The sequence below is a fragment of a genome, unplaced genomic scaffold (assembly GCF_019419815.1).
Source record: "Pyrus x bretschneideri cultivar Hongxiangsu unplaced genomic scaffold, Pyrus_bretschneideri_v1 Contig7, whole genome shotgun sequence".
Classification (NCBI taxonomy): Eukaryota; Viridiplantae; Streptophyta; class Magnoliopsida; order Rosales; family Rosaceae; genus Pyrus; species Pyrus x bretschneideri.
The window spans coordinates 4321163-4338783 of NW_025999809.1; the positions used below are offsets into that span (position 1 = coordinate 4321163).

The window sequence follows — 17621 nt, forward strand, 5'->3', positions numbered from 1 at the left end:
ACACTATTGCAACCATTCCTCTCTTCATTTGATTTTTTTTATTTTATTTTATTATTATTATGAGAATGAGAAGGATTCGAAAGTATTACTATATTAAAGGGAGGAAGAGTTTCGAACCCAACACGCAAGATTAAAAACCTAACACTCTATACACTAGGATATTAAACCACATGCTTCATATTATTATTATTATTATTATTATTGTGCCAATTATTTCGTTAATTCTTCAACTTTATATACATAGTATATCACCAAAGTTTATGATCTTTCTTTCCAACACCGAATGGAAGATCCACCCTTTTCTTTTCAAATTGATCCAATATTGATCGGACTTCTTTTTGTATGCTATAATTATTCTCTCTCCATTACAAATTGACTACTTTAAATCTGGGGAAATTAAACTTTAAAAAAACGAAAATAATTAATCTACACAGATTTGTAATGATTTTCATTTCTTTTGGTAGGAAATAACTGGATATGATTCATTCAGTTTCTATTACTTTATTCATTTGCCAATTAGAAAATAAATAAATAAAGCAACAAATACAAGACAATGCTGGGAATTTGACAATCCCGGTGGCAAGGTCAGCTTTCTGGGCATAACATTTGTGTAATGGTGAACATTGTTGGCAGAGGACTATACTGGTTTCTTGGTCGTGTGGATGCTGAACGGGTGAATAATCAATATTTATAACGAGTTCACCGTTATCGTGACATCTTTATTCATTAATGAATTATTACATAAAGAAAAATTTACACATGACAACGCATCTAATTAAGCGCATAAATTTTACATGACAGTAAACTCATTCTATATAACATATCAGGCTTGTTGGATTCACCTTGCTAATGTTTCAGCCCAAATATTTTCATTAATTGGTTTAATTCCTGTTAATTTTGAATTACGCATTGTAGTGTTGGATTCACATACTTTTTAATTCTCCACTTTCAATTAAATAAACAAGTGTGGTATGCATTTCAAACAAACAAGATTGAACATCTAATTAATGATTAGTTTTCTGATAAAATGCACCAAACACTCATCTTCTTCTGGCGAGCAAGAAAAAATTAGTCATGCGATCCGGCATGTTTGAATTGCGCGGCATAAACCAAATTTTCCAATCGCAAATTTGGTGATAAATAAATTAATTTCAATAAGTGAAAAACTCAAATAGATTACATAATTTGATTTTTCTCTAAGGGGATTAGCTCGAGGGAAAGGTACGGTAGTCCACCTCTTCAGAGGTCCGGAAGACTTGTAAAGGCATTTCAGCCATCCTCTTACTATCATCGCGTGATTCACTATCATTAAAAATCGAACCTATGACAAGACGTGTGGAATGTGAATCTGAAATTGGTGAAGCATTTGTAATTTCTTTCATCAAGCCCTCCATACATATATAACAATTGGAAAAATTAACTTAATTAATATGGGGTAAAACAGTAAATTAATACATGCGAATTAAAACCACTCCACGTTGGGGTAGTTACAAACTTTTTTTTAAGTACGCTTGTGACAAGAGATTAGTGTCTACATTGATTCTGGTCGCAATTAATTTGAAGAGTGAGATGGAGATCTTGGTGGTGTTGATTTAAAGGAGGCCTCCTCATCGGACAGTGTTAGTGAATAGCACCATGTAGCAGTCAATGGGTGTTGCGTGCAAACTCTAGTCATTTGGTACTTCTCTTTATTGAAAAAATTAAGACGAAAAAAGTACAAGATAATTATTTTGAAGTGCTAGTAACAATTCTCGAGAAAAATGTGGTCAAGTTCTTAAAATCTAGTCGAATCTACTAAACCATCAAGAGAAAGAAAAAAAAATTATAAACATTACCAAATTGTATCAATCTTAACGAAGACATCAAAAAACAAAAATTGGAAAAGAAGATGAAAATTGTTTGAAATCAAAATCAAAATCTCTAATTGGGGTGACATGAAAGGGAAAAGGGAGAGACTCTTAGGAACAATAAAAATGAGTGGCATGGGAGAGAACTCATGTTATGTCATCTTCTTAAATTTATGAAGAAGAGAAGATGGACATAGATTGTGAGATCACCCTCCCTACCACTCATGCTTCCCACATCATTCGAGTAACGTTGGTAATCTCTCATGATTCATGGACTCCACGTCACTCAAGTAACGCGAGCAATCTCGAGACAAACGTGTGTGCATTCACGTGATAAGAGAGATGAAACGCCTAAATTTGACTTGACAATAAGGGAAAATAATCTAAGAGCCATAAGGGTTGGTGAGTAAGTTGTCAGTTTCCTTTTCCTTATGAGACGCATCAGGGTTTGTGACTAGAGGCCTGGTTTGGTGTACTTGGATCTGATATCTCGTCGTTGCGTTCACCTTGTACATTTTCCAGCCCAAAAAACTTTCAACTAATGTCCGACCTTATCATAAGCATATTTAAAAACATGTGGTCCAATATTTTATTGAATATCGTGCTAGATTTCTAACCATGAGTCGTCGGTTCTACGTACCATATACAATACAGGGAAAAAAATATTGTTCTCAATTTGTAAAATTTTAAGTTTTGTTCATACAAATCACCCCTTTTTATGTTGATGGAAATTAATTGAGGTTCACTACATCACAAGTCTCTTTTTAAGGTTTACTTTATTTATAAGGAAAACTAATGAAAATTACTTGAAAACTTTGAGTTTTAACGATAAGGACAAAATAAAAGGTAAAATGAATAGTACTAGGATTGACTTTTTAGTGTAAAAATATGATTTTTCGTTAAAATAAATAGTACCGTAAACTTTTCATTAAAACTTCCTTATGTATAACACAACATATTACAAAAAAGAAGGTCCAAATACAATAAACACGCAAACAAAAAGATGGACCTCCATAGTAACCCAACAGCCTAAAACATAGTTTTGAGCCCTAAACAGGAAAAACACCAAAGCAAACCCTAGCAGGTTTCTACCTCTGCCATCAACCCGCTTGCCGAACGAACAACCCTTGCACCCATCAAGAAATCAAAATTACCAAAGCCCAAAGCTGGATGAAAACAGAGCTACAACAGGACCCCAAAACAGAGCCCCAAACTCCTCCACAGCACACCACAGCAGTAAACCGCCACAAATCGAAGGAAGCTAGCGGGAAAAAACCCACTAGCAACAGTGCCAAAAAGGCAAACTAATTGAAGGAGATGGTGTGAACACCCGAGCCAAAACTCTACTCACCTTCCGGGAGAGGCACGATAAATCGCATTGAAAAAAGGTGGGAGCCAAGCCGGACTGTGAGATCGAAGAAGGATGAAGCCGATCCGGATTGGGGAACGTGGGGGGAAGGAGGGGGAAATGGTGGAAAGAAGGAGAAAAGGTGGAAAAGGTGGAAGGAAGACGAAAGGAAACAAAGGGGAAAAGTGGAAGAAAGGAAGAAATGGGAGAAGTTGGAAAAGGGACTGAGCTCAAAGAAAACAGATGCAAACAGGCCACTAGGCGGGGGTACATGGAAGATGAAGGAGAAGGAAAAGGAAAGAAAAGGAAAAAGGAGAAAGGAGAAGAGAAGGACTGCCACCGACCCTAGCTAGGGTTGGCGGCTGCAGGAAGAACAAAGTGGAGGACACTCACACACACAACACGTATAACAAGTTTCGGAACCGGAAGGCGACGTTCCGTTCCTTATTCGTAATTTTTTTCACACATACCGCAAAGCTTTTGAAATGAACAAACCAACTCGTATATGTTCGCTTCAGACCTAGGGGACAAGAACGATAGATCCAGATGTTTTCCTGTTCTCAAGGTCTGCGTGTGCCTGCGCTGCTTCAGATAATGAGTAGGTGTGATTCACTCGAACCCGCAATATACCCGATGCAACATTAGCAAATACCTCTCCTGCAGCCTCTAACAATTCCTCTCGAGTTACAGCGTAATGAAAGAGGCTAGGCCGAGTCAAGAAGAGTGATTTCGCTGCAATAGCTGATAATGGAACTGGATCAGGCGCACCTGATGACTGCCCAAAACTCACCATGTATCCCCGAAGTTTTATGACTTCCAGTGATCCCTGAAAACAATACCTCCCGATAAGAATTCATAGTCGAAAACATTACTTATCTATTAGATGATGTCAATGTTGGAGTTGAGTAGTTTGGATAAATCATGACATGCTTATGAATATAAGACAAGTATAACTTACCTCAAACGTATCCTTCCCAACAGAATCGTAGACAACTTCAACCCCATTGTTGGATGTTATTTCTTTCACACGAATGACAAAGTCCTCTTCCTTATATATTATGACGTGGTGGCATCCATCCTCCTTGGCCTGAGCTGCCTTTTAGTTGATACAGTCCCAATGACAGTCGCACCAAGGGCATTAGCCCACTGGCATAAAAGGGATCCAACTCCACCAGCTGCTGCATGAACAAGGACTGTGTGTCCAGGTTCGACCTGTATAACAAAGGTCGAGTCAGATCTAATAACAAAAGCAACAAAGGTTTCAATTTTTCAAAACATTCATAAAATTAGGAAAAACGATGGCCATCATTAGGCATGCAATTGTAGAATGAAGATATGTTGAGATTAACAAAGCACTTCACTTTTCACACTTAGCTGTGATGCTTTTCTTATTTCCGCAGACCGTCCATCATAACGGAAACAAGAAGCGTACCACAAATGAAAAAGTGAAAGAGAAGGAATGGCAGTTTTCCCTTGTATCAGATATTTAAAGGAACAGATTAATAGAGAGAGAAAGCTTCTCAACTTCTATGAGTGCTCATGATTCGCACATGAAGGGGTTACACACAACTCAGCTTACGTTGCTGAAACAGGGACAATAGCTAAAATTGGTTTAGCGGTACACTGAATTTCATTTACTGATTTACATTTCCTGGCAGTGACCAGTATTATTAGTAACAAATATTCAACTTGACAGGAACAGTGTGTGTATGAAACAAAGAGCTCTACAAAAACATTCTGCAATTCCACATTTATTTTCAAGAGAGATTAAAAAAAGCAAATGCGGGTACATGTGTAAAACTACCTTGAAACAGCGGCGTAGTAGAAACTGAGCTGTCGTACCCTTAAGCATGAAGGAGGCTGCAACTTTAGGATCAATGGAAGGAGGAACAGGCACAGCTCTGTTTGCAGGAAGGATCTGCTCTTCCGCATATGAGCCCATTTGCTGACCAGCATAGGCTACAAGATCTCCAACTTGCCTGCCCGTTAGACCTGGTCCCACATCTGTCACGACTCCACAAGCCTCGACACCTGAAATCAGTTTTGGTTTATACATAAATAGGGTAACTAGTAACTACATCTGCAGTGCCCGATAAAGTTTCAGATGTATATATACACAATAAAAATATCGGTGGGAACTGTTATCTGATTTCATGCTCTGCATTCTTGTTTTTAAGTTCATCCCAATCATTCCTAACCATTTGTCGAAATTTATACTCACCAGAGAGGTTACCCAAAATTTTTAATAAAATTTGGATACAAGATAATCTTGGTTGAAATGCATCTCCATAATCTCAAAAATGAATTTTATTCAACTAGTGAACTTAATCAAATGAAACAAAACCTGGGGTGTAGGGAAGCGTAGCAGCCTTATAAAGGCCTTTGCGGTAGTACACATCAATGAAATTAATCCCGATGGCCTCATTCTTGACACGAATCTCGCCATCCTTTGGCTCCCCTACTTCCACATCTTCCCATTTCAACACCTAACATGATCACATTGCAAAAGTAAGAAAAACGATTGGGAATTATTGGCATAAACTAATAACCAAAGCAAAACTTTAACGAAATGGATATCGAATAATCAGCATCAAAGGAGTATAAATCGTTTTCGGGTCCAATTGCCGGCTTATGTGAACGATTATATAAGAAAAGCACTTGATATGGCACTATAAACTCTCTACCAGACAGTATAAATTGAAGCTTATCATCTATCAACAAGCATGCTCACTTCCAAATAAATTATCATAGCACAGATTAGAAGCAATTCTCAAATTCAACAAGTCAAAATTACAAACAATAAAAATAACTCAGAGGCTTCTTAATTAAATTGGGCTGATTCTGTTTTTCTCATACAAATCAAAGCACAACCCAAAATTCCAATTCATAAACAATATATGTAGAGAGAGAGAGAGAGACAGAGAGACAGAGAGAGAGAGACCTCAGGGCCACCATGTTCGTGGATTCGAATGGCTTTGACCATCTTTGCTGCAGCTGGTGATGCTGCTGCTTCAGTGGCAACTGATCTAACTGCTACTGATGATCTCTGGGTCCTGAAAGGTAAACAATTGATGAAATTGTTGCCGGAAATCTGTGAAAAATGTGTGAATTTTGGAGCTGGCAGCAACTGGAAGTGGGGCGGTGGACTTGTGATTAAGAAATGGGTTAAACTTAAACCGCGGTTCTGGAAGCTAATTGGAAGTAAACCCATTTCGGTTTTGACGCTGCCGATTTGATTTGTCGTACATCGGAATTGTATCCAGTCTGAGATAGCGGCCAGATGAAGAAAGGCCACCTGCAGGGTTTTGTTTCAGCCCAAAAGAACGGCAGGCCCAATCATTTTGGAAGGAATGTCCCTTGAGGATGGACACGCGGGTGGCCATGATTTTGACACGTGGGTAGTTGAGGGGAGACTGATCAAATCTCGTGTGTACTGTGCGGAATGTGGATCACTCTCGACTATATTTCAAAAGCAAGGAAAATAAATTGTACTTGGTATCAAATGATTTTTTAAGTACATCAATATTTTTACATTAAAAAAAAAGGAGTTTGGTTAAATCATACAATGAGCAGCCTAATTGACATCGAATTCAACATTCACGATATTCGAACATAAGACATTTTACTTTTAAGCGAAGAAGAATACAAACAAACTATAATACTGAGTGGTTGAATGTACATTAATTTAAAGATGCAAACTTTCAATATGTGACAAATGTGAGTTGTGGCATTAAGCCAAAGTATGTGACATTACAACATAAAACGTTACTTGATAAATTAGACGTACCAATTTATGTATAACTCATGACTCATGGTCCATGGGACCATCCACCTCAATAGATCCATATGAGAACAATCCTCTCTCTCTCTCTCTCTCTCTCTCTCTATTCCGTTGCTCTCCCGCTAACAACTTTCATCCCATCACAACCCCAACGCGCCAAACCCAACGTCACCCAAAACAGATCCAACGGCCAAGAAATTCCAACCCCAACAACCAAGAAACACATCCGACGCTCCACGTTAAAAACTCAGTTAGGCAACCAATCAAAACGCCCGTCATTCAAAGTCACTGTTCCTACGGTCTCCCACGCGCCAAGACAAACGCGCGTGAAGAAGCCGCCGCCCGCGAGATTATCGGGTTCATGCAGCAGAACGCAAAGCTCAGCAGAGGCAAAACGACGTCGAGTGTCCGCAGCGATCTCTGTATTTATGAGATTGCAGACAAACAAACCCGCATGAACGTCCGAATAATGCAGAATCGAATTTACCCAGCCGTAAATTCTAGAAGGTTGCTTGGGTAAATCGGTCTGCATCCCGCAGGCTTTATAAATATCCACTGCGGTGAAAGTGTGAGCTTTTGGTGGAAGCTTGGGTTTTTAACTGAGTGGTGATTTCTCTGTGGGAGTGTGAAAAGAGTGAGCTTTTCCTTCGATTTTCTTGGAGAGGATGAGCAAGTACGTGGAGAAGAAGCAAGTCCAAAAAAGGCCAGAATGCAAAAGCACTTTTTTGGCCACACATGCGCTGCCCTCCTCTGCTTCTGCTTCTCCTTCTTCCTCCCCCGTTTCTTCGCTCGGTACGTACTTTCATCGAACACATTGTCTTCATCTCTTTACCGTTTCGTTTTCATTTTTTTTTCCTGATGTGATGGTTTCTTTTGTGTATTTTGCAGATACTATCGAGCACATTAAAGTCGGCTGTTTCTACCAAATGGACCAATCCAAGCTCCATGGAAGAACAGTACCAGAGCAGCTCAGGGCCGTACGGATCGTCATGGTACTATTTCATATTTTCATTAGCCATAAAACCTACTGATAATTTTCGCCATTGTTCTTGAATCTGGTTTATATGTTTCAGTTTTTTATTTTTATTTTTTTGTTGGTTTCAATCAAATGGGGTTTTTTATTTCGGGTCGTTTGATATGTATACAGGTGAGTGCGAAGGGAGCGTTTAAAGTGGCGGTGAGGTTTCCGAGCCTTCACTCTCTCCACGCTCATATCTCCGCAAATGGGTATCCAAAACCAGACGCCAAGCAGATTCCGGCGCTGAATGAGAAGTATGTGATGTCCCCGGAAATGGCGTCGGAGGTGCTTTACCGGAGAATCCCCCCTCAGGAGATGGTAGATCGGAGCAACATTTGGAGCTTCTGGGCCGTTCAACCTCCGTTGAAGAGTCACCCGAGAAGCACGTTGTCGAGCCCAGCAGTAAGTGGCGGAGGCGGAGCCATTACTAGCAGCGTGGTTCCTAAAAAGGGTCCGTGTTGGTCCGAGCTCACGTTTGCCGGAATGGTGAAGTGGGGCAAGCGCCGGCAGATTCGCTACCTCCGGAGGCACGAGTCGTCGCCGAGCTCTGGCTCTGACGATAAAGAAACGGAGAAGGGAAAGGAGGTAATGGAGCTGGAGGAAGATAGCGATGCTGGTTTCACTGAGAAAGTAGTAACTGTGATAGACGAAGACGATGACATTGAAGAAGAAGAAGAAGAAGGTGAGGAGATAGAGGAAGAAGCTGCTCCTCATGTTCTGCCATGGAAGATGAACCTCCGGTGTCGGAAGCGGAAGCGTCCCGATAATGAGAGAAAAATCAAATCTCCAACCCAAAAGCGATCAAAGCCTCCGAATCAGAATAACCGTATTGTAGCAGTTCCTGATCGCAGCAGCAGAAAATTGGCTAAAGTTAAACACACAGTAGCAAGATGGTCAGCAGGAAGGTGAGAATGAGATCAATACAGTAATATCATTAATTGGGTTTAATAATCTGTTAATTATATTAACTGGGTCGATTTTTGGGTTTAATAATCGTGGGTTCTTGACTTCATTTGGGTTTTTTGCAGGTACAAGCTGGCGGAGGAGAACATGTTGAAGGTGATGAAGGAGAAAGGGGCGGCGATTGGGAACCCAATACGGCGGCCGGCGCTGAGAGCGGAGGCTCGGAGGCTGATTGGAGACACGGGGTTACTGGATCATTTACTCAAACACATGGCGGGCAAGGTGGCGCCCGGTGGGACGGAGAGATTTAGGCGGCGGCACAACGCCGATGGGGCCATGGAGTATTGGCTGGAGAGTGCTGATCTGGTCCACATCCGGAAGGAGGCTGGGGTTCAAGATCCTTACTGGACCCCTCCGCCGGGGTGGAAGCCCGGCGATAGTCCCACCCAGGACCCCACTTGTGCAAGAGAGATTAAGAAGCTCCGTGAAGAAATTGACAAGATTAGAAGGTAGTTAAACACGTTTTTAGTCTCTTAATTATGGTATTTAGTCTCTTAACTGTTCGTGACACTCTGGATTTTTACAGGGAGATGAAGGAGTCCATGCAGCAAGGGAATACTGGTTTGGCTATGGTGACCGCTTCAAATTCTAATCTGACCGGTGTTCACTTGGATCGTGACGCTTCATTAATCCAGATTAAGGTTGGGACTTTGTTCATGATTAAGTTTGATTATATTTTCTTAATCTTGATTAAGTTCTGTACTTAATGCTTGATAGGGTTTTATCATTTTTGCAGGAGGCCTGTGCAGAGCTAGAGAAGAAGATAGCTAAGATGGATGAAGAAAGGATGGAGTTTGTGACCAAAAAAGAAGAACAAATGATGGAGGTTACTCAATCTTTGTCCGGAATTAAGGTAATTAATTGACCCCCTAATTATCTTAATTATGTCTGCCTCAATTGCGTTTAATGAATGCATTGATTGGTGGAGGTTTAAATGTTAATGCAGGAGAAAATCAGGATGTTCGAATCAGGCAAGGAAGATGCAGTCACAATTTCAGGAGCACCACCACCATCGGAAGCAAAACCAGCCGGTGAGAAGAAAGAAGAAGATAAACTAACCGGCGGAGACAAGGCGGCTGCGGCGGCGGAGTGCAAGGCGGCAAAAATAGAAAGGCTGAGGAGTGGGTTCAGGGTATGCAAGCCGCAAGGCACGTTTCTTTGGCCAGACATGGGCAGCCCCACCAACATTCCTAGTCCTTCTTCCCAGATTCTGGCCCCACCACATGACCTCTTTGTGGTCCCCACCCCACCCTCATCCTCCTCCTCCGCCCCCCGCCCCCTCATCAGCCCCACCACTCCCCCTGTGAAGCCGGTGGCTGAGCGGCGCCCAGTGACCACCACCACATTGTGCAATGTGACCACAATACCCTCTTCAACTCCTATTGTCGCTCCTCCACCTGTCCTGGCCCCAGAGACCCAGAGTTCCACTACCGTCACCATCAGTAAAACCCTACTCATAAACCTCAACGAGCTCCCTGCAACAACAGCACCAAACCCTAACCCTAATCCCCAAACCAGCTGTGAAGCTATCACTACCCTCACCACCTACCACAGAAGACATCACCATCTTCTGCCACGTGTACGTCTCTCACCCCCTTCTCCTTCTTAATTGATCATTTCCTCAGCCCTAATTATCTAATTAAATTAAACTAATTACATTATTTTGTGTGGAAATTAATGCGCAGATGGTGAAGGAGGAGGAGGTGGAGGTGGACGAAACTGCAAGAAACGGTGATGATCAGCAGAGGCGGTGTGCCTCTCCTGCTTCCACGTGGAACGGAGAGAAATGGTGGATGGCTGTGGGAACTCCTAGCACTTCTATGGAGGGTTGATTTTGGACCGTTGGATCCATCTAGCAGCGGGAGCTAAATATATATGGGGTATACTTTATAGGGCTACTTTATAATTATAGGAAATTGACGGGTATAGAAATAATTGTATCTAGGTATACATGATGATTAGGGATTTTGCACTATAGTCCAAAAATTAGGTTTTTTGTTGGCTTTATTCTAAAATTGCTGGTATGCCGTTTTGGACTCGGATAAAGATTGGTTTTGTCCAAGTGAGAAAATCAAAAGGAGGCTAAATTCTATCACACATACGTGTGAGCGTGGGTAATATGATTAATATTATGTATAATAAGGCAATGATATGTGTCTTTTTTATTAATGCTTACTTTTAACTATGGCTTTCAAATTAGATTTTATTCTAGCTTTGTTCTTGTAATTAAAAAAACCATTACTTTACTCTTTAAACCGCAAAATTTTCTCCGGTTTGTCTCATGGAACTCAATTTTGGATGGGAAGCCTCCTTAACCGTTTGCAGTTGACAATTTGAAAATACTAAGCTTTGGAATTGCATCATCTTCAACTTCCAACTCTTCCAAATTTTCCAACAATTCGAGTTCCAGAAACACGAATTGGGGAAGGCTGTTGGAATTGAAGACAACTTCAGTTTCTTCCCCTGGTAGGAAGAAGTGTTTAGCCTGAGAACAAATAGATAAGGCGAATTTGAACCATTTTATTGCTAGTCCATTATGAGACTAAATTCACCCCCACCTTTTTAGTGTTAATAATATCATTTGTTAAAAATAAATAAATAAATTCTCTAAAAACCTAAGGGCCTGTTTGGTATCCTATTTGAAATTTTTTATTATTTTTCAAAACATTTTTTAAGAACATTTATTGAAAACAATTTTCTTTGCGACTCAAAAACTTGATTGGTTTACGATTTAAAATTTTTATATTTTACGACTTAAACTAGACAAAGAGATCTAAAATGACGGGATTGCATGAGATGGAGAAAGAGGAGAAAGGAGGAAAGAAAGTAAGAGATGATTAAAAGAAAGAGAAAGAAGAGAGAAGATCGGACAAGATATAGAGGAATATGAGTGAGAGAGAATGAAAAGAGTGGATTGGATGAGAGACGAAAAATGTGTAAAAAAAAAAAATGAGGAAAGAGAAAGAAAAAAAAAGAGATAGATTTGGAGTGAGATGAAAGAAGGGAGAGAAAAGAAAAAAATAAGTTTTTAAGTTTACAAGGATTTAATACCCAAATCCATAGCCCCCAAAAGGCAAGCCACTAAATTTGGGATCCAACCTAAATTCTGCCTTCGCAAAAACGTATATTCCACGTGTCCATTCCTCGTTGGTCCTCCAATTGCATGCCCAATCCCCCTTCAAAACGATCACACTCTTTACCTCCAACACCACGCACAAAAAACCGCAACATAAATTCTGTGTCTTTTTGTACCTGCCGATTTCTCTTCTTTCTCTATAAGGAATCGATCGGGCGTGCGGAAATCCCACCCGATTTACGATGGGGAGGAGGAGGAGCTCGCCGGTGAACGTGCTGTTTCAATGGGTGAGGAGGCAGTCAATGAAAGTCAAGGTTTTTCTGGGTAGCCTGCTGGCATTGTGTGCTTTGGTGGCACTGAGGTTTTGGGTGAAGAATCATAACTACTTTGTCATTGCCTCTGAAGCCGTGCATGTCGCCGGGATCGTCGTCCTCATTTACAAGCTCACTACGCAGAAGACTTGCTCCGGTATCTATGTCCTTCCTATTCCTTTACAATTTTTTTTTTAATTGGGATAATATTTGATTTCTTGGGTTTTATTAATTTGATTTGTCATGATTTCTGCTGGTTTGGAATCGGTTGGGTTTTGTATCCAATTTTTAATGTCACTAGAGTCGTATGCCTCATAATGTGGGCGTAACGCGTAACTAAAGATATTTGAGGTTCCACTGTACAGAAAAAAAAAAAAAAATCAATTTGCAATATATGGAGTAACTCAATTACTTATAAGCACATGTAAGATCCGTCAATTCTCTGATGTAGATGTGGAATTCACTCTCAACAGTAACACGTTAAGCCCTGTTAAGAGCGTAAGGTTATGGTGTCACGCCCTGAAATCCCAAGCATGTGACAGAGACACATACCTTGAGATTTTGGGGCGGGGCTTGACATTTGACAGTGGCCCTATATTATTGTGAAGCCATGAGACTCATGACAAAATGGGTGCAGTTTATGAAGAGGGTATAATTTATAGTTTTGATAAAATAATCATTTAGGATCAGTTGGGGACTCGGTATTTTAGTTGATTATGCTTAGGGATGAACTTCTGTTGAAACAGGTCCAAGAAAAAGAGGGGATTACAGAAAATTGACCAATTACAAAATTAATGAACTCTGTAATTTTATAAAGCCGTTGGGATGATGTTATCAGCACTCTAGGATTGTCATCATGTACTCTTTTCTATACAAATTTTGTCAATGTTTAATAAAATTGAAGTGCATGATGACGTTTTTGAAGTGTCAATCTTAATCGTTATTGTGGTAAATAAATCGAAAGGAAGTACGGCTTATGATTTTGCAGTACAATCTGACCTCTAATCTGATGTCCGGTAGTAAAATTCAAGTTTAATCTGACCTCTCATTTGATCAGGTAGTTAAATTCAAGTTTAATCAATATTAGTTGCTATATCTTCGTAATTTCGGAGTAATACATTTGATAATTATCAGCTTTAGTACATAATACTTTCAAATAAGTTTTTTGTTAATCAGTTGGTTTCTATTACATGCTCAGGTCTTTCCCTGAAGACTCAGGAACTCACAGCTCTCTTTCTAGCAGTAAGATTATTTTGTGGCACCATGATGGAGGTGGACATTCATACTGTGCTCGATTTGTCTACTCTCGTGTCAACAGCGTGGGTCATATACATGATACGGTTTAAATTGAAGTCAACCTACATCAAGGAACTCGACAATTTTCGCTTATATTTTGTGGTAAATCTTTAATCTGCTCCCTTTGGCTTAAGTCTTTGTGTATGCATATCCGCATATTAGTATAGTTTTAAGAGAAAATGCACACACACACACACATACACACACACACACACACATGTACGTACATGTGCGTATGTTTCTAATGTTGATTCATCCGCACCGCATGCATAGACAATATTGAAAGACTGTCGCTATTAACAAGCAAACATATGCACCAGCCTCTATAGAGCTTCATTAGAGATTAAAAAATTTCGAGCGAGACTAAATGGATGTAAACGTTGAAAATTGCTTGTTATTTGTACTTCCTTTTCCCCACTAAGCATCTCTCTGGCATGATCTTTGCCATTGCGCTTTGCACTATTCTAAAAATTCCTGCCCAGATGGCTGCCACCGTTCCGATTAATGCCTAAGCGTTTGAAAATTAAGAAAGCACGCCTAGACCTGCTGAGGCACCTGCCTAGACTGCCTAGCCTGACCAGACCTGTCAGATCGTGACTCACTTAGACAAAAAATAGATAACCTTCATTTTGCATTGTTGTATACTTAAATGAACACACATTATATCATTGTTCCCCATTTTTCATTATGTTCCAATACTTCATAATATATATGTCATTCTATTTTGTAGTTTATGATGAAATTATATATATTTTAAGTATAAACTGACACTTATTTACATAAAATATAATAGATTTACTTAAATCCGTTTAGTCTGCCTAGCCGCCCGACTAGCGCCTAGCGTATTTTGGAATCTTTGTAATAAAACCAAATGACATCTCCTTACAAACCGTACGTAGAAAAAGAAAATTAGGCTTCCGATTTGAGAAGATTGAAGCTGCTTCCATATGCATGGGTTGCTTTAAATCCGGCCACCCTCGATCCATTGTTCATAGTTAATTCCCCTCACTGACAATGTGTTATGATCTTGAATGTAAGTGTTTGCTCTGCTTGAACTTTGAAGTACAGAAGTTGGAATTTACATTGTAACTTTGGAAAAGGTGCATGATTATTATTTTACCACAAAAACCGCAACGTACGTAATTTCATTTGAATTGCAGGTGGTGCCTGCTGCTATCCTCGGAGTGCTTGTCCACCCATATACACTATATAACCCCATCGGTCGAATCCTATGGGCATTTGGTGGATACATGGAAGCCGTTTCAGTACTGCCTCAACTCCGTTTAATGAAGAATGCAAAGGTTCAGATTACTTGAGATTGAAGCTCTTTACCACTCATTTACAAGATTTGTTGATCTTTGTTGTCTTCTGATGATGATTTGCTTTCAGATGATCGAACCATTTACCTCCCATTACGTATTTGCACTGGGCATTTCGAGGTTCTTGGCGTGCGCTCATTGGATTATTCGGGTTGGGCATGACTTGTTAGGTTAGAATAACAGTACATACATAACGTAATGTGTATCAGGCTAATACTTTGCCATTCTCTTCCAGATCTACGAGACTAGAGGGAGATATATATTTTTAGTCGGGAGTGGATATTTCTGGATTTTGGCAGCTTTCCTTTCTGAGATGGTTCAAACATTCATCTTAGCTGACTTTTGTTACTACTACATAAAGAGGTAAGCTGCGGAAAACATCATCTCCTATTCGACCTCTCTGACGTTCAACCCCTCAGAATAATGTGATCAATTTTGTTAGCGGAGTCTTGTATACAAAGGTCGCATGCAAGAATATCTTATGAACTGCGTACCTTGGGTTACACTCTTATTACCAACCGATTCCCAAGTTCGCGTAACCCTTTAACAATGACTGTGTGTGTTTGCAGTAAAATGGAAGGGCAGCTGATAATGAGGATGCCTCCGGTGTAGAGCTAGGGGGCCGTTTTCGGATGACTATAAAAATATCATGTGACATGAGGAAGCGAATGAAGAAATCAAACTACGTGTAATGGTATCTTTTTCTTTCTCCTTTGTTTTTACTTTTGGATGTAGTCGTAAGACATGATTACTACTTTCGAGACGTGAACTCTATATCACATATGCGTGTTAGCAATTGACAATCGTAACTACATTAGCCCCACAATATAAATACCTATGAATTTAGCTAAGATCAATTGCTCACACATTTGACCATTGATGATATCTAAACCTCACATGCATATTGCATAGACATTTAGGCCTCGTTTGGCAGCTCGGACTGTACTGACTATTTCTGTCGGATAGGATAAATAGCCACCGGATAGTACTGACTAAATTAGTTGGGTGTTTGATGCAGTATCGGACTAGTGACCGTATTATTTATACTGTGTTTGGTATTATACTAGATAGGAGGAATCACTTAAAAAAAAAATTTTAAAAAAGTGAAATCATTTTTTTGTTCTCAGATCTCTCCGCACCCCCCCAAACACCCTCCCTCTCTCTCCCTTCTTCTTCCCCGACTGCAGAAGAATCCCAAATAATTGTTCCCCAGCTCTCTCCGCCACACCCCCCAAACTCCCTCCCTTTCTCTCCCATATTCTTCTTTATCGACTAAATAATCCGGGCGTTTTGGTTGGTTTTATTAAGCGGGTGTATATCGTGTTATCCTATCCGACCGGTTAAATTAATCCGGCGTTTATTTAGTACGAGTGAACGCCAAACACCCGAGTCCGTATAACTAATCATATCTGATCCTTTATTCGATCTGCCAAACAGGGCCTTACAGATAACTCACATACGCGTTGATAGGATAAGTTGATAGGGTAAGTTGCTTACATACATCTGAATGTTGCCGAGATGTGTACCCGTCATGCGTTAGTGGTAAGAAATTGGTTAGGTCCAAAATGTATAAACAAAATTGCTTAAGCACATAATGAAGCTCAATTCAAACACCTATTTCATACCTATCGAATTTTCTCAAGTAACTAGTAATATGTAGACCAACTTTTAAACTAAATTTGTAAATTATATGATATATTACTAATAGCAAACAAAAATATTAATCAACATTTAAATCACAAAATTTAATTAAAATAGTTAATTTTTCTAATATTACACTTTACACGTGACAGAAACTATTTGGTCTGCCAGAATATAAAAAGCAAACAAATTAGATTGGGCCACGGCGCAACTTAAGATTTCCCCATTAATCGACACGTGGCAACCATGCATCAGTCGTACGCATTTCAAACCAGGTCTATGCGCCACATTCCCTACCCTCCCCTTTTCGAAACTAACTCACCTCCCGAGACACCACCACGTGTCCACTGCCATACGTAGACAACCGACCCCAACCATTCATCTTCCCCCACGTGTTAGCATCATCGTACGTGAACAGCCTCGACACGTCAACGTCACTCTCCGTGAAATGTGTAGACCAACTTGACCTTGCTGAGCTGCGCCACTCACCATGCGCGCCACGTTTAACCTCTGAATCCGTTGCTCCAGAGGACACGGCATCCAGACTGACACGCCCCCCCGACGACATGTGTCAACGAAGAAACCTGCCACGCAGACTTTTCCTTCTTGGGATTCGTGGAGTGAAAGGGACGGTTGAGATTTGCGAGTAACAGCGAAACCTCGCTCCGCGCGTCCGTACCCCACTGCCAGGCTGACAGATTATAGGCTATCCGTTGTTAGTTTCACGGGAGCCAGGGGCTTACACGTGTCCGTCTCAATCTCTTCATGCAGGTATGCCACGTGGCCCCTCCGAACCTTCGAGCGTGCGCCGTAGCTCCCATTACACTTGAGAAGGGTTTGTTTTCCGCTAAATTAACGTATTAACAAGCAAAACATGATTAATTTTAGCACTAAATCAGGATTAGTGGCTAATCCTATTCACTAAATATATCCAAAATATCCTACGTGTCAACCCACCGTCTCTGTTTCCTTGTGTTTCCCGCACGTGGCCCCCTCTCTCGCTTCCGTCCCATCTATTTCC

The 17621-nt window shown here is 40.4% G+C and overlaps 2 protein-coding genes and 1 pseudogene across 2 annotated transcripts; 2 read left to right on the forward strand and 1 right to left on the reverse strand.

The window, feature by feature from the left end:
- Positions 1 to 2739: 2739 nt before the first annotated feature.
- Positions 2740 to 6484, reverse strand: LOC103961405 (annotated as a pseudogene).
- Positions 6485 to 7564: 1080 nt separating this feature from the next.
- Positions 7565 to 10915, forward strand: LOC103961424 (protein DYAD-like). Its single transcript, XM_048574270.1, has 8 exons — positions 7565 to 7768; positions 7865 to 7968; positions 8124 to 8899; positions 9023 to 9406; positions 9484 to 9598; positions 9694 to 9810; positions 9904 to 10536; positions 10643 to 10915. The coding sequence occupies exons 1-8, from the start codon at positions 7642 to 7644 to the stop codon at positions 10787 to 10789; spliced, it is 2403 nt and encodes an 800-aa protein (XP_048430227.1). The 5' UTR covers positions 7565 to 7641; the 3' UTR covers positions 10790 to 10915.
- A 1360-nt stretch (positions 10916 to 12275) lies between these two features.
- On the forward strand, positions 12276 to 15326 carry LOC103961406 (ER lumen protein-retaining receptor erd-2.2-like). The gene is made up of 5 exons (XM_009373951.2): positions 12276 to 12501; positions 13543 to 13742; positions 14801 to 14941; positions 15030 to 15110; positions 15195 to 15326. Exons 1-5 carry the CDS (start codon positions 12276 to 12278, stop codon positions 15324 to 15326), a joined length of 780 nt encoding a protein of 259 aa, XP_009372226.2.
- Positions 15327 to 17621: the final 2295 nt, after the last annotated feature.

Bases quoted from the DNA above. Each gene is read 5' to 3' on its own strand.
- LOC103961424 (XM_048574270.1), top strand. From the start codon at position 7,642: ATGAGCAAGTACGTGGAGAAGAAGCAAGTCCAAAAAAGGCCAGAATGC. The intron at 9,599-9,693 runs GTTGGGACTTTG...TCATTTTTGCAG, and splicing joins CTTCATTAATCCAGATTAAG to GAGGCCTGTGCAGAGCTAGA. The intron at 9,811-9,903 runs GTAATTAATTGA...ATGTTAATGCAG, and splicing joins AATCTTTGTCCGGAATTAAG to GAGAAAATCAGGATGTTCGA.
- LOC103961406 (XM_009373951.2), top strand. From the start codon at position 12,276: ATGGGGAGGAGGAGGAGCTCGCCGGTGAACGTGCTGTTTCAATGGGTG. The intron at 13,743-14,800 runs GTAAATCTTTAA...TTTGAATTGCAG, and splicing joins ATTTTCGCTTATATTTTGTG to GTGGTGCCTGCTGCTATCCT. The intron at 14,942-15,029 runs GTTCAGATTACT...ATTTGCTTTCAG, and splicing joins GTTTAATGAAGAATGCAAAG to ATGATCGAACCATTTACCTC.